This window comes from Nematolebias whitei, chromosome 18, assembly GCF_014905685.2.
Source record: "Nematolebias whitei isolate Nwh7 chromosome 18, NemWhi1, whole genome shotgun sequence".
Classification (NCBI taxonomy): domain Eukaryota; kingdom Metazoa; phylum Chordata; class Actinopteri; order Cyprinodontiformes; family Rivulidae; genus Nematolebias; species Nematolebias whitei.
The window spans coordinates 29,928,675-29,941,896 of NC_056515.1; the positions used below are offsets into that span (position 1 = coordinate 29,928,675).

General features: G+C 37.9%; 2 protein-coding genes across 2 annotated transcripts; both read left to right on the forward strand.

Moving 5' to 3' along the window:
• The first annotated feature begins 308 nt into the window (after positions 1 to 308).
• On the forward strand, positions 309 to 5,965 carry loxa (lysyl oxidase a). The gene is made up of 6 exons (XM_037692541.1): positions 309 to 882; positions 1,477 to 1,585; positions 1,985 to 2,116; positions 3,933 to 4,089; positions 5,537 to 5,632; positions 5,781 to 5,965. Exons 1-6 carry the CDS (start codon positions 309 to 311, stop codon positions 5,898 to 5,900), a joined length of 1,188 nt encoding a protein of 395 aa, XP_037548469.1. The 3' UTR covers positions 5,901 to 5,965.
• Positions 5,966 to 8,495: 2,530 nt separating this feature from the next.
• snx24 (sorting nexin 24) lies at positions 8,496 to 12,680 on the forward strand. Its single transcript, XM_037691879.1, has 7 exons — positions 8,496 to 8,674; positions 9,619 to 9,702; positions 10,996 to 11,100; positions 11,214 to 11,308; positions 11,428 to 11,457; positions 11,578 to 11,642; positions 12,154 to 12,680. Exons 1-7 carry the CDS (start codon positions 8,597 to 8,599, stop codon positions 12,222 to 12,224), a joined length of 528 nt encoding a protein of 175 aa, XP_037547807.1. The 5' UTR covers positions 8,496 to 8,596; the 3' UTR covers positions 12,225 to 12,680.
• The last annotated feature ends 542 nt before the right edge of the window (positions 12,681 to 13,222 follow it).

Genomic DNA, 13,222 nt, shown 5'->3' on the forward strand with positions numbered 1-13,222 from the left:
GTCACATGTTAGATGGTTTTCTCTGATGGCTGAAAGCAGCTTGTTATAACCTTATTTAGCACCTTGTAAAACTGTGCAGTTGTTAAAATCACTTCTTTTCCAGCAGGAGGAAGACAAACACCAAAAGTTGAACTCCTCCTCCTCACATCATCATCATCATCATCCTGCCAACTGCAGGGGAAGATGAGATGAGCTCACAAGGATACACTGAAACTTGGGTTTTTCACGTCCTCTCCTCTACATCCTTTAAGAACATGAAGGGTTTTGCGTTTTAAAATTCTAGTTTTTATGACCACACGGTTGAATTCATGATGGGATCGCGCGCGTTTTGCGCTTCGCCCTATTTGCGCGTCTGCTCCGTGTTGCTTCTCATTCAATTTGCCCAAACTCAGAGGACTCCAGGAGGGAGCGAGCAAAGGGGGGCTCTCCGGCAGACGCTGCAGTGGTCCCACAACGGGAAGGTCTTCAGCATTCTGAGCCAGGGGGCGCAGTACGAGGCGCCGAAGCGGAGAGGAGGCGCGCAGCAGGAGCAGCAAGTGCAGCCGCGACCCGTCGCCATCATCCGGGATGAGGAGGCGAAACCTCAGGACGCCCGGAGTCAGCCGGTGGTCCAGCAGCTGCCGCTCCAGAGGCTCCTGAGAGGCCGGCATCCTCCCGGTGAGGGTCCCAGAGGGCGCGCGGGGACGCACCAAGAGCGCAGAGTCAATGAGACCCAGGAGAAGGTGAACACGAGCAGGATTGAAGACATGATGGTCGGTGATGATCCGTACGACCCATACAAGTCCAGCGACCCTGATAATCCTTATTACAATTATTATGATGTGTATGAGAGGCCGAGGCCGAGATCCAGACCCGGATATGGTACAAGGTACCATCAGTACGGTAAGAGTGCAGAAATCTCAAGAAGATATGTATCACTTCATGGACTGTCATATGGAACCTGCTGCACTTCATGCATGTGGTGCAGGGGTCTGCAACCTGCGGCTCCGGAGCCACATGTTTGGTCCCTCTGGTAGCTCTGACCAAAACTAACATAAAACTGAATTTTATTGGTTACAACCAACAAAAGTGCTAGTTTTAGCTGTTTTATTTTATTTTGCAAATACTCACTTTAACTTTTTGCTTTATTTTTCCTCACTTTAAAAATATAGGTCTGCAGTTCATAGTTTACTATATTCTCCCTCTTTACAAGAATCTGATCTTTTCTTTTGTCTTACACTGTAAAACTATCAATAAATGTTAAAAACCATTAGATTTTTTTTAGCTTTATAATATCACCCCTACTGGCCACAAAAGTTTCATCCAACAAACCTAAAGTGGCCCATGGGCCACCAGTTGATAATCACAGTAGCAGGTTGTTGCGTCTCTGAACACATTTAATTTAGTGAATGAAGATGTATGGTTCTTTGGATCATAAAGGTTGCAGACCCCTGACCTGGTTATTTTTGTTAATAATGCAGCATTTTGTGTATTTAGGTCTGCCTGACCTTGTGCCTGATCCATACTACATTCAAGCCTCGGCTTATGCCCAAAGAGTCCCTATGTACAGCCTGAGGTGTGCTGCTGAGGAAAACTGTTTGTCAAGGTACTGTTGGGATGGATCCACAGCCTTTTAGTAAAAAAGAGAGATTTGCAGCCATGTCTGAGCTTCAAGCCATAACAACCACTTTGTGGGCTGAGGAATATGAGCTGTGAAATTAAGTGAATCCTGCCATGGTGGAGAAAAGTGGGGTGGGGAGGTGGATTTCTGTAAAAGTTTAATCATAGCTTGTCCTGGTAGAGAAAGCCCGAATGGTAAACACATTATCTGAGACTACCCCAAACAACCATAAAGATTTTTTTCCACCCATCATTTACAGAGCGAGAGAGAGAGTCTTCTCCACTCTGAGGAGGAGAGGAAGCAGAAAAACAGCTCTTCCACAAATTAAAGGTGTTTTTTTTCCTCCCTCTCTCCTTCAATCATCTGTTTGCTTTGTGCTTGCAGTTCAGCCGACAGAGCGAGAGACTACGACACCCGGATGCTGCTGAGGTTTCCTCAGAGAGTCAAGAACCAGGGGACGGCCGACTTCCTCCCCAACAGGCCACGCTACTCCTGGGAGTGGCACAGCTGCCACCAGTGAGTATAATGTTTATGCTGTCCACATCAGCATCACTCAACCTCTCTGACCTGCTTGGGCCTCGTTTGCGGACTCTTTGAGTCATATTGTAAACTGTTCGCACACCACATGCATTGTGTTCTTTTTTCAGCACAAACAAATCTGCCTTTGGATTTTTTTTTTCCACAATAATGACACATTATGCAGCCAAAAAATGTAACATTTTTGATTTAATAATAATATTTGCATTTAAACTGGATGCATTTTCACATAAATAAGAACGTTTTTAACAAATCACAACAGCTCCTGTTAAACAACTGCTTTACTGAGGCTGTTTTCCACATTTTGATTTAGTTTTAGGTCCTAAAGCAAAAGTTCAGATCTTTTAAAGTGAAGCTCTTGGGAAATTTCTTGAATAATTATTATCTTACCTGTTGTAGATAGCTCTTTGATTGGCTTCAGATTGTAGAGCTAGTGTTTAATTTTGACCACACTGATGAGCTATCGGAGCAGGGAAAAGACCAGAGTGCATTCCTGTCATCTTAACACAACAAATCAACAGCAACACATGAAACTGGCCCAGTCGCTCCCTGGAGATCAGCGGTGGGGTTTCTCTTGGAGTTGCTGCATCAGAGAGCAGATTTCTTCACTTCTTGTGGAATATAAATCCAGCTTTTGTCTACATAGGTGCATTTTTAATGCTCCAGGTGCAAAGACTTATTTCAGCTGCAAGCTGAGCTTCTCACTTAGGTGGACTTAGTTCTAAAAATTAGAAAGTGGCCAACAAAACCATTTAATATACAGCAAACAATAGATGAGAACCAAGTTTAGTTGCAATGCATTTATGAATCTTTTTATTTTCCACTTTTTTGCAATCAAAAAAATTAATCTATACTACCTTTATTTGCTTTTCTTTTTGCCCCGTGTGTTTTGTCAAGTTCATTGTTTTACCTGAAGCTCGTTTGCAGTTCCAAAATGTCAACGTGTTTCATGCAAACATTATTTTATACACTTTTACTTTTAGTTTCACGTTACGTGGTTATTTTCGGTGCAAACAGCAGCAGTGGTAGCTTGCTGTAGCACTTCCAGTGCAAACTTGACCACTTCTTGTAAAAAAATCACAACATTTTGGCTGTAATATTCATGTAATGTGAAACCTATGGCGATGTAAGAAGACAGCAGTCCATTTTAGATTTGTCTCTACTCAAACTAGCCATTAGCTCATCAGTTCAGTCAGAAATAAACTATTTCTTCAAATTCAAATTAAAAATCTGTTTACAACAGACAAGATGAGGTTTGCTCTTCATTTTTCCACAGAGCCACACTTACAGTCTCACCTGAGCTATCCTTTGACGTTTTAATATTTAATAGGTTTGGTTTCTGTGTAAAAAGAATAAAACTCTTTTTAGCTTGTCAACAAATGGTGAAACTGACCTTTAAGTGACTTTTTAAACGAAATAATTCCTGAAAAAAAACCAACAGATTAATAGTTCTAAAAGTAAACATAGACATTTTTGATTCTTCCTTGAGTTTGCTTAAAACTTCAAGGTTTTTTTTTCACCTAAAACTACCTCAGTCTATAGTTATGTTGTGAGATGATGGAAAGCTTTTGGAGGAGATCCAACGAACTGTTCCTGCAGTCTGTATCTTTTCTTGTCAGTGTTTTGAAAGTGAATTGCTGTTAAAGTCCAGACTGTTTTTCTTGTCGATACCAGAGCCGATGTATTTCAGGGCCATGTAACTAATACAGTTATCACCAGAGCACTTTGAAATGAAAATACACGTGTTCATCAGTAATTAGATAAAAGATGTGTGTTTTCTGCTGCTGATCCACAGGCACTACCACAGCATGGACGAGTTCAGCCACTACGAACTGCTGGATGCCACCACGCACAGGTCAGTGGCAGAGGGCCACAAGGCCAGCTTCTGCCTGGAGGACACTTCCTGTGACTACGGATACTACAGGAGATACGCCTGCACTGCACACACACAGGTCCCAAACCTCATCCATTTTTGCTCTTACTTTCAAGCTTTGGGTCATATAAAAAAAAAAAATCTGCGTAAAAATCGGTTTAAGGAAAACAGAAAATATTTTGTAGTCTCCTTGAACTCTATCCGATGCTCTGTCAGGTTCCGTGTTTTAGCTGGCGACTGCATTCGTATCTTATAAACATTTTCCCTTTTTCGCCATTGCTGCAGCATTTATTTAATCAATTTCTACTAGAAACATTAAGTTTTACTTTTGGTCTTAAAGGAATAATTGACTTTTGAGCAGTTAGTGTCTTACCTGTTGTAGATAATACCTTGGACGATATCAATTTCGAAAAATTAAATTAAATTTTGACCTGGATTGATGAGCTACCGTTGAGTCTGATCAGATTTCTTCCCAAGTCTCTGACATTCATTGTGGTTCAAGTAAACGTTATTTTACAAATAACTTTTATTATTATTGTTGATTATTGAGCATGCATCAGGTTATTTTACAAACTTTACTCGGTTGTCAGTTTCACATTAAAATATTTATACTGTGACCTGTGAACATTTGCAAACACAAATAGTAGCAGCATCAGCTGATGCAGCTTGGAGCACTCCAGTGAGGAATATAGTATTACTATTAGAATAGCATTAAAATACACAAATAAATGTTGTGTACATATTTACAATTTAATATTTGCTTGAATTGCTGTCAGACTGGAGTTGTTTTAAGACAACATCACTTTGTTCTTAGCTTTGTTTAGACTAACTCTAAGCTCATGAAACTAATCAGATTTAAACTCTTATTTCTCCAAACTGAGGCCGTTCCAAGAGCTATCTACAACAGGTAAGACGTTAATTATTCATGACCATTCCAGAACCCTTTTAAAAGACCTGAATTATTGCTTTCATCCCTTACGTCTCACCTGAAAAACACAGTCAGATCTTTTCTTTGTAAATTTGCGATCACTATGAAGAGATGAAGAAACAAACATACCAAAAACACAGCAGCAGCTCATAAAGCCTCATAATTCTCCATGACTTTATTGCCCACAGTTCCAATAGGATTATCACTGTGTGCAGTTATATTGTCCTGACTAAATAAGAAAATCATGTGTTTCTGTTTCTCTTAAAGAACTGGATGTTCAATTTTAGATCATAACTGTTGAAAAGCGAGACTGGAGCCCAGAAAAACAAATGCTCTTCCACTGAGGGAGCTGAGTTTGATCCAGCAGCTTCTCATTTTCCGCAGGAGACATTTTCATGGTCCCTCATTGAGTTCTGTTTAATCTTTCTTGAGGGCTGATTTGAAATGACTCCACATTTAATTCAAATCATTGCCCTTTTTGTTGTCATTCAATATCAGACTGTAATAAAGGTCCATAATGGGTTAAAATTATACATATAAATGTTTAATAAGTAGCTAATTTTATTTATGATTTTTATGGACGCTGTCCGATGTGCAGGGCCTGAGCCCAGGATGTTACGATACATACAATGCCGACATCGACTGCCAGTGGATTGACATCACAGATGTGAAACCCGGACACTACACCCTCAAGGTTTAATATAAATAACTTCTTTTCTAACGCACTAAATATCATTTAATGAAACAAATTATGTAAAATGTCATTATGCTGGTGATCTTGTTTAGTAATTTTTGCTCGTTTGCTGACAATCCCCATGTCTTTTCTTGTTTCTTCTTCACAGATCAGTGTAAATCCGTACTATCAGGTCCCAGAATCAGACTACAGCAACAACATTGTGCGCTGTGACGTTCGCTACACCGGGAGCTACGCCTACGTCTCAGGATGTCACATGTCAACGTAAGTATCATACATGAAATGCTTATCTGACGCAGGTTTTGCTTCTCTCCTTATTTCTCTTGATGTTTGTGTTTTTTAAATTTCTTTCAGATATTAAGAAGCAGCAGCGATCCAGAGAAAGTCGGCAGTTCTGTAAATGATGAGGAGCGCCTGTAGGGACGTGCACGATGACATAAAATAAGATGATAATAAATGCTCATACAGTGTTGAGGGGGAAAAGCTGAGAAAAATACAAATACCTCGAGCTATAACAGCAAATCCTCCTTGCATCTTTGAGATAATTTCCTTACACGGAAGCTTACTAACATTTTTATTTTTTAACTGAATCAACACAGGAATAAAAAATAAAATAAAAATCCAGGAACATAGAACGTTAAAAAATTTTTTTTTAAATGGACCAGGTACGACAAAATTTGAAATACATTTAGGTTGAAATTTAAAAAGCTTTTTTTTAATTTTTACACAACAGATAAAAGTCTTTATTCAAAAGCTTTTATTTGGAGTTTCAAAATAAAGTTTTGTGATAGTGTCTCACAGGTATTTCCTTTATCTTCATTCTTTATATATTTCTTTCTGTTATTATTTCTCAACACAAACAGTTTTTTCTGCATTCATGATTTCATATGTGCATAAATGATCCCTCTAGTAGTGAAGTGATGATTTCAGCAGACTCATTGTGGTATTCTGACTTTTGGACTTTAGTTCGGAAACAAAAACTGCATCCTCTGTTTCCCCTTTCCCCTCAGCCTCACCATAACATTTGAGCTCCACAGCTGGTTTTGTAATGCAGGATTTGCCTGATGATCATGTTGTGCTGTTGAAAAACTGGTGACATCCCTACAACGTCACTGAAAATGTTCTCTGGGTTGACACATTTCCTGAAGAGCCACAGTGGACATGTTGCTAAAGTTTTCAGAGGGCTGAGTGCAATAACAAACTGCTCATTGTGCCCAAAAATGGTGAATACAGTCTTTACTAACTTCTTATTTGTGTCCACACTCAGAGTATGCATATACAGTATGTGTGCAAGGAGCATTTAAATAAACGCTGACAACATGAAAACGTTGATGAAATTTTGTTGGAAACCGTTTAATATGTTGTGCCCAAAACAGAAAGGTGGTTGTTTGTCTCGTTTGTCTCTGTGTGTCCCTGTGATGGACTTGCGACCCGTCCAGGGTGTACCCCGCCCCTCGCACAGTGATTGCTGGACATGGGCACCAGCGACCCCCGTGACCCAACATGGAAGAAGCGGGTAAAAAGATGATGGATGGATGGATGCTCAGACTTTGGGACTTTCATTTTCTATTAATACTTCTACTCAAATTAATACTTCTTCTTTTACTACTACTACTACTACTACTACTATTACTACTATTAACACTACTACTACTACTAATATAATAATAACAATAATAATAATAATAATAATATACAAATACTATTACTACTACTACTACTACCACTAACATTACTACTACTACTATTAACACTATTACTACTACTACTAATACAATAATAATTATATTAATATACAAATATTACTACTACTACTACTACTACTACTACTACTACTACTACTACTACTAATACAACAATAATAAAAATAATAATAATAATAATAATATACAAATACAACTACTATTACTACTACTACTGCTGTTACAACTACTACTACTGCTGCTACTACTACTACCACTACTACTACTAACAATACAATAATAATAATAATAATAATAATAATAATAATATACAAATACTACTACTACTACTATTACTACTACTACTAACACTACTACTACTACTACTACTACCACTACTACTACTACTAATACAATAATAATAATAATAATAATAATATACAAATACTACTACTACTAACAGTACTACTACTAGTACTACTACTAACACTACTACTACTACTAATACAATATTAATAATGATAATAATATACAAATACTACTACTACTACTACTACTACTACTACTACTACTACTACTACTACTGCTTTGACTACTACTAATGCTGCTACGACTACTACAACTAACACTACTACTCCAAATACTAATTTAATGATAATAACAATAATAATAATATTACTACTGCTGCTGCTACTACTACAACAACAACAACTGATTCTACTACTACTACTACTACTACTAATCCTACTACTATAATAAAAAAATACAAAGTATAATATTAAGAAGAAGAACAACAATAAACAACTATTACTACTCCTGCTACTACCACTACTAACACTACTACCATTAATTTTACTACTACTACTAATACTAATACTACAACTACTACTACTATTGTTACTACGACTACTACAAATATAACAAAATAATATATGGAATTAATAAATGTGTATAGATATGTGTATGTATAAATTTTAGAACAATAAATTAATATCATAAAATTATTTTTGGTTGCAAAGAATAGTTTGAATTTTAATTTTAAAGAGCATTTTCCCCCCATTATTAAAATAGGAGTAATTTAGACAAATGTGACTTTTGTCCTCCGCGCCGCCAGGGGGCGGCACCGCCAGCTGGTTGAGTTTATTTGAACTTTGATTTTATCAGCTCTGTCAGTCACTGAAGTAAAACGCCACCAGCAGAGCAGAAGTGAGTGTGTGGATGTGTGAGTGAGTGCGTCTTTGAGCTTTAGAGGATCGAATTAAACCCACAGAAGAATTGTTTTATGGTGAAAATGCATCCAGTCCGAGTCTCGATTCCATCGTTCCGTTCAGAAAACAACTCGGTGGAGAAAGGATACACGGTAAGCTCTGTCTGTGTCCTCTACTGCCAACTCTTTTTACTATAAACCTTGCACTTGGATTAAATTATACACTTTCAAAATGTAAACTGTCTTTTTGTCCGTTCATAATTCTTAGATTTGACCTAGAAATGTCTTAACATAGCCTTCATTTAACTGAAGAAACACTGACTGTCAGCTTTATATTTACAGATTAACATTCTTATTTCATATTAAGGCATTTTCAATTTATAATTCAAAGATGGAGCTTATGTATTGATAATAAAAATACAGAAATAAACCAAAAACACCAACAAATAATTAGCTTAGAAGCAGAAAACTGATTTTTTTAAAGCATCTTGAGAAATGAACCTTTTATTTATAAACCCACTCAGATGACCTGACATTGTTTTAATCTTATCAACTTCTTATCTGAACACCATCACCCACACAGTCCTTTTATTTGACATCAACTGCACCTTTTCTATCATGATAGATAAAACTCTGGAGGGCAGATTAAAATATGAACGGTGCCCAAATTATTCATTAAAAGACAAGAGGCAGTCATTTCTAGTGGGTGTTTATTGGCACTGTAAACAAATATATAAATTTATGAGCTTAAGTGGAAGATCCTAACAGCTGTAACATTAAGAATACTCGAAAGACTTCCTAAAATGGATTTTGAATTTATATTAAGGTAATTTTTGCTGTTTTTCCTGGTCACGCAACTTTGTTCTCCTTTCCACGCTGTCATCCTCACAAATCCGGTGGCGTGCAAGCTGTGAAGTTTTTACAGAACAATCCATCCGAGTGAGGGAAGTAGACAACAGTCTGTTCAGGGCTGTTAACAGTAACGCTGACAGATGACAACCTGACAGCCAGATGTTTCCTCTGCTGACGCCAGCTTCAACAACCACACTCGCCAACTGAATAAGGAGCATTGCTCGCGCTCTTTCTCTTTCTTTCAGGTCTTCAAAATCGACGTGTTGGTGAATGGCAGGCTGCACAGTGTTGAGAAACGCTACAGTGAATTCCACGCCTTGCATAAAATGGTGAGACTTGGCGCATCCCCTTGTTTTGTTGTTATTTGTCACCGTTGAGGAAGACTTCCTTCATAGGGCTTTGTGGTTACGTTTGTAACCTTTTTTTTTTTTTAGCTGAAGACATTAAGATCTTCTGATTGAAAGGGTTTGTTCCAGTAACAGCTAATCAATTTGTGACGCTCCTTAAAACTGGTATTTGATCGTCACTTTAACACGTTCAAGTTAGTTTTTCTGCATCATCTGCAAACCTTGAACAGGATTTATTGCTTCTATTTTATTTTATATAACACACATTAGCAAATTGAGGCCCCTGTATCGCTTCTATTCGACCCTCGGAGTGCTCCAATAATAAAATATTTTACAAAATAATCATATCTTGTGCAGGAACCGTGTAAAACCAAATTCTAAACTAAACATTTCGCATGTTTAAATTGAAAAGTTTTACTTTGTTGGTGGATAAATGCTTTAAAGTGACACTTGTTTTTCATCATTTATGAACTAGCATTAAAATATTTAGTTAGTTCACAGACAGTGGCATTTATTCGAGTTAACTGCTGTGTTTAAAACTGCTGGCGGTCATCTTAAACTGGGTTAACTTCAACTCTTGGTGAGTTGTAGACGATTACGTTCTGAGAGTCATTAAAAGTTGTCCCGTGGTTCACAAGATGTTCTGCTAAAGAGATCCATCTAACAGTTTTTTGTTTTTGTTGCATCCCAATTTTTTTTTTTTTTAGGGTTTAGGTCAGGGCTGTGATAAAGTCCAGATCAGGATTATAAATTTTAGTTGGCTTATTTTCTGTGTCATCAGATAAGTGGTGAGCTTCAGATCATTACCTTTCTGACAGTAATTTTTTCTTCAATTCTCCCATTCAGATAAAAAAAAAAAATTTTTGGGTAAATAAAGTGCCTCCTTTTCTTTTTAAGTCTCCCTTCCATGATGTGCCCGTCACATTTTCAGAAAATATTATTTGAGCTTTTAATCTTAGAACCAAATGTATCTTCAGATATTAAAGTTCAGCTTAAAAGGCAGCAAAAGTTCAACAAACTTTCCTGCAGTTTGGCTGAAGTTCCTCGTTTTGATTTTTATTTCTGGTTTGCTTCTTTAACCTTTCTGGGTCACAAGTCCTTCGATCTTCATTGAATGTTATTTAAATGGCAACCCAGACTGGTCATTTAGGAGATAAATATAAGTTTACCACTGTGCTAATTTAGGATTTTAGCTTTGGATGCCTGTGTAAGTTTGCTAACAGTGTGCGTCCACAGAACCACCGTATGTTTTCTAACAAATTTAAATCCTTCCAGTTAAAGAAAAGCATAAAGCCTCCAGAGATTCCTTCAAAGCATGTCAGAAACTGGGTTCCCAAAGTCCTGGAGCAGAGGAGGCAGGGCCTGGAGCTCTACCTGCAGGTACCATACCCCCCAAATTAGGAGCTGATTTATTTGATCTTTATTTGCTTCTGTCAGATAGACACACACGTTCAAGTTGGTCTCTGTTTGAAATGCGCTTTCTTTTCTGTCAGACTGTAATTATGGAAAACGAGGCTCTTCCCAAAATATTCCTGGATTTCCTCAACATTCGCCATTTTCCTTCAGTGCCAAAAACAGAGAGCTGTGGGTGAGTTGAAACTGCTGGTTTTGCTTCAAAATAAGGGGTTGCTTTTTTTTTTTTTATGTGGGAGTTTAGTTCCCAGTCTGGAGAATCATGTGGCTTAACTTTGATTTCTCCTCTTTAAGGTCTTTTGATACAGAATCAGAGGAACTGAGGTGAGTCGTTGTGGGTTTCCTCACTTGTTTAACCTTTTAAATCCGGTAGAGATTGTTGGATGAACTCTTGAACTTCACCCATCGTGTCGACGCATTAATCCGACGTCTTTTTTTCTTTAGTAAACTGTCTCATCAGCCAGTCATGCTGCATCTAAGAGATCCCTACCTCCTCCCCTCTGCACACGGTGCGTTTCAATCCACATTGTGTTGTTCAACATTTAAAAACGCTTATTTAAATTAACAGTGCATTACTTGAAAAATGTCCACCGCCTTTCCTGTTAGATTTAAATTAAAATTGTCTTATGATGAGTAATGATGAAGTTGTTCTGGTCAAACCTTGCAATGGCATCAGGTGCAACGTGTGTTATGGCTCAGAGTATGTTCTGAGGATGACTCTCAGCTACCACCCCCTTAAACTTCAACTCAGTATTAATGTTGACTGAGTTTTAGCTATTTTTGTCATGCCAAATGTTGATTAGCTGCAGCCATCTTAAATCAGGTTGACTCCAAAAGTTCATGATAGATGATTTAGGTTCTGAGAGTTTAATTAAAGTCTGTCCCCTGGTTTATAAAATTTTTTCGCTAACAGACTGACACAAACGGAAGCAAAACTACATATAAAAAAGGCTAAAAACTACAAATCAGAGGAAATGAGCTGTAAGATAATCTGCAATAATCTTTCTCTCTCCTTTTTAGATGCGTTTTCTAACGTTGTGGTTGAAGGGGTGATACACGGAGTTTTCTGCCCGGACCTTCAGCCGAGGTAGAGCCGCAGAGATGAGCACGAAGGGCGTGTCGCCACGAGCGCGTGCTCCTCACCGTTTTAGGTTTGCATCAGGAAGAACGTGCATGTGAAGATACTCTGAGCCCCGTTTTTAATGCGAATAACAAATACTTGATATTTTTTTAAACTAAAAAGAAGATTCCTGGTTTCAGCAGAAAACGGTCGCATCTTGAACACTAACTTTCATAAATTTACTTTAAAACTCAAAACCTCACAGGCTAAAACATTTGGATCTTTTGGAGTGTGAAAATGTAACAATTTCTGTATTTTTTGGGAAAGTTATGAAATAATTCAGCACACGGAAACAACTGGAAACATCAATAAGGAACTTATTTGTGTAGAAGGAAAAGAACAGGTGTTGTAGAGAGTTTAGTGTGTGAGAGGACACAGTTTCAGGAGCCGCTTTAAGTTTTGTTGCGACTTTTAAAATTTGTCTTAAGCTGCCAAACGGAGCCAGCGGGGGCGATGTGGGTGGATTCTTTCAGGGATTGAAGAACCCATTTGTACGTTCTTGATTTGGACTTTTGTCACAGAACTTCAAATCCCTGTAAAAAAAGCATCGCAGTTTTGACAGACACTGTTCAGCTCGCTTAAAGGTTCTCATTGCAAACTATACAATTAAAGTTATGCTGAACTATGAAATGGTGCACTTTGAACGAATATTCCAAGTAGTTTTCCAGATGTATTGATTTTCAATTCTGAAATGCGGGTACGCACTAGATATAAACAAAGCCCTTGATTAAATCCACCAAAACTCGACCTACATTAGGCGAGCCATAGTCTGGTAATTTCCCACGAAAAGGGTGAAATACACCTTATTTTCAGTTCTGTTGCAATTTAGATCGTTTTAAATACCTATTTGCACACTTTACTCAACAATTCTGTGCTTACACAAGTACATGAAAATTGTCGGACTTCTCCATTCCAAGCGGCTCGTTGAAGGCAGTCGCCATTGCTGACCTTTTAGTAACGAAGGCTGTT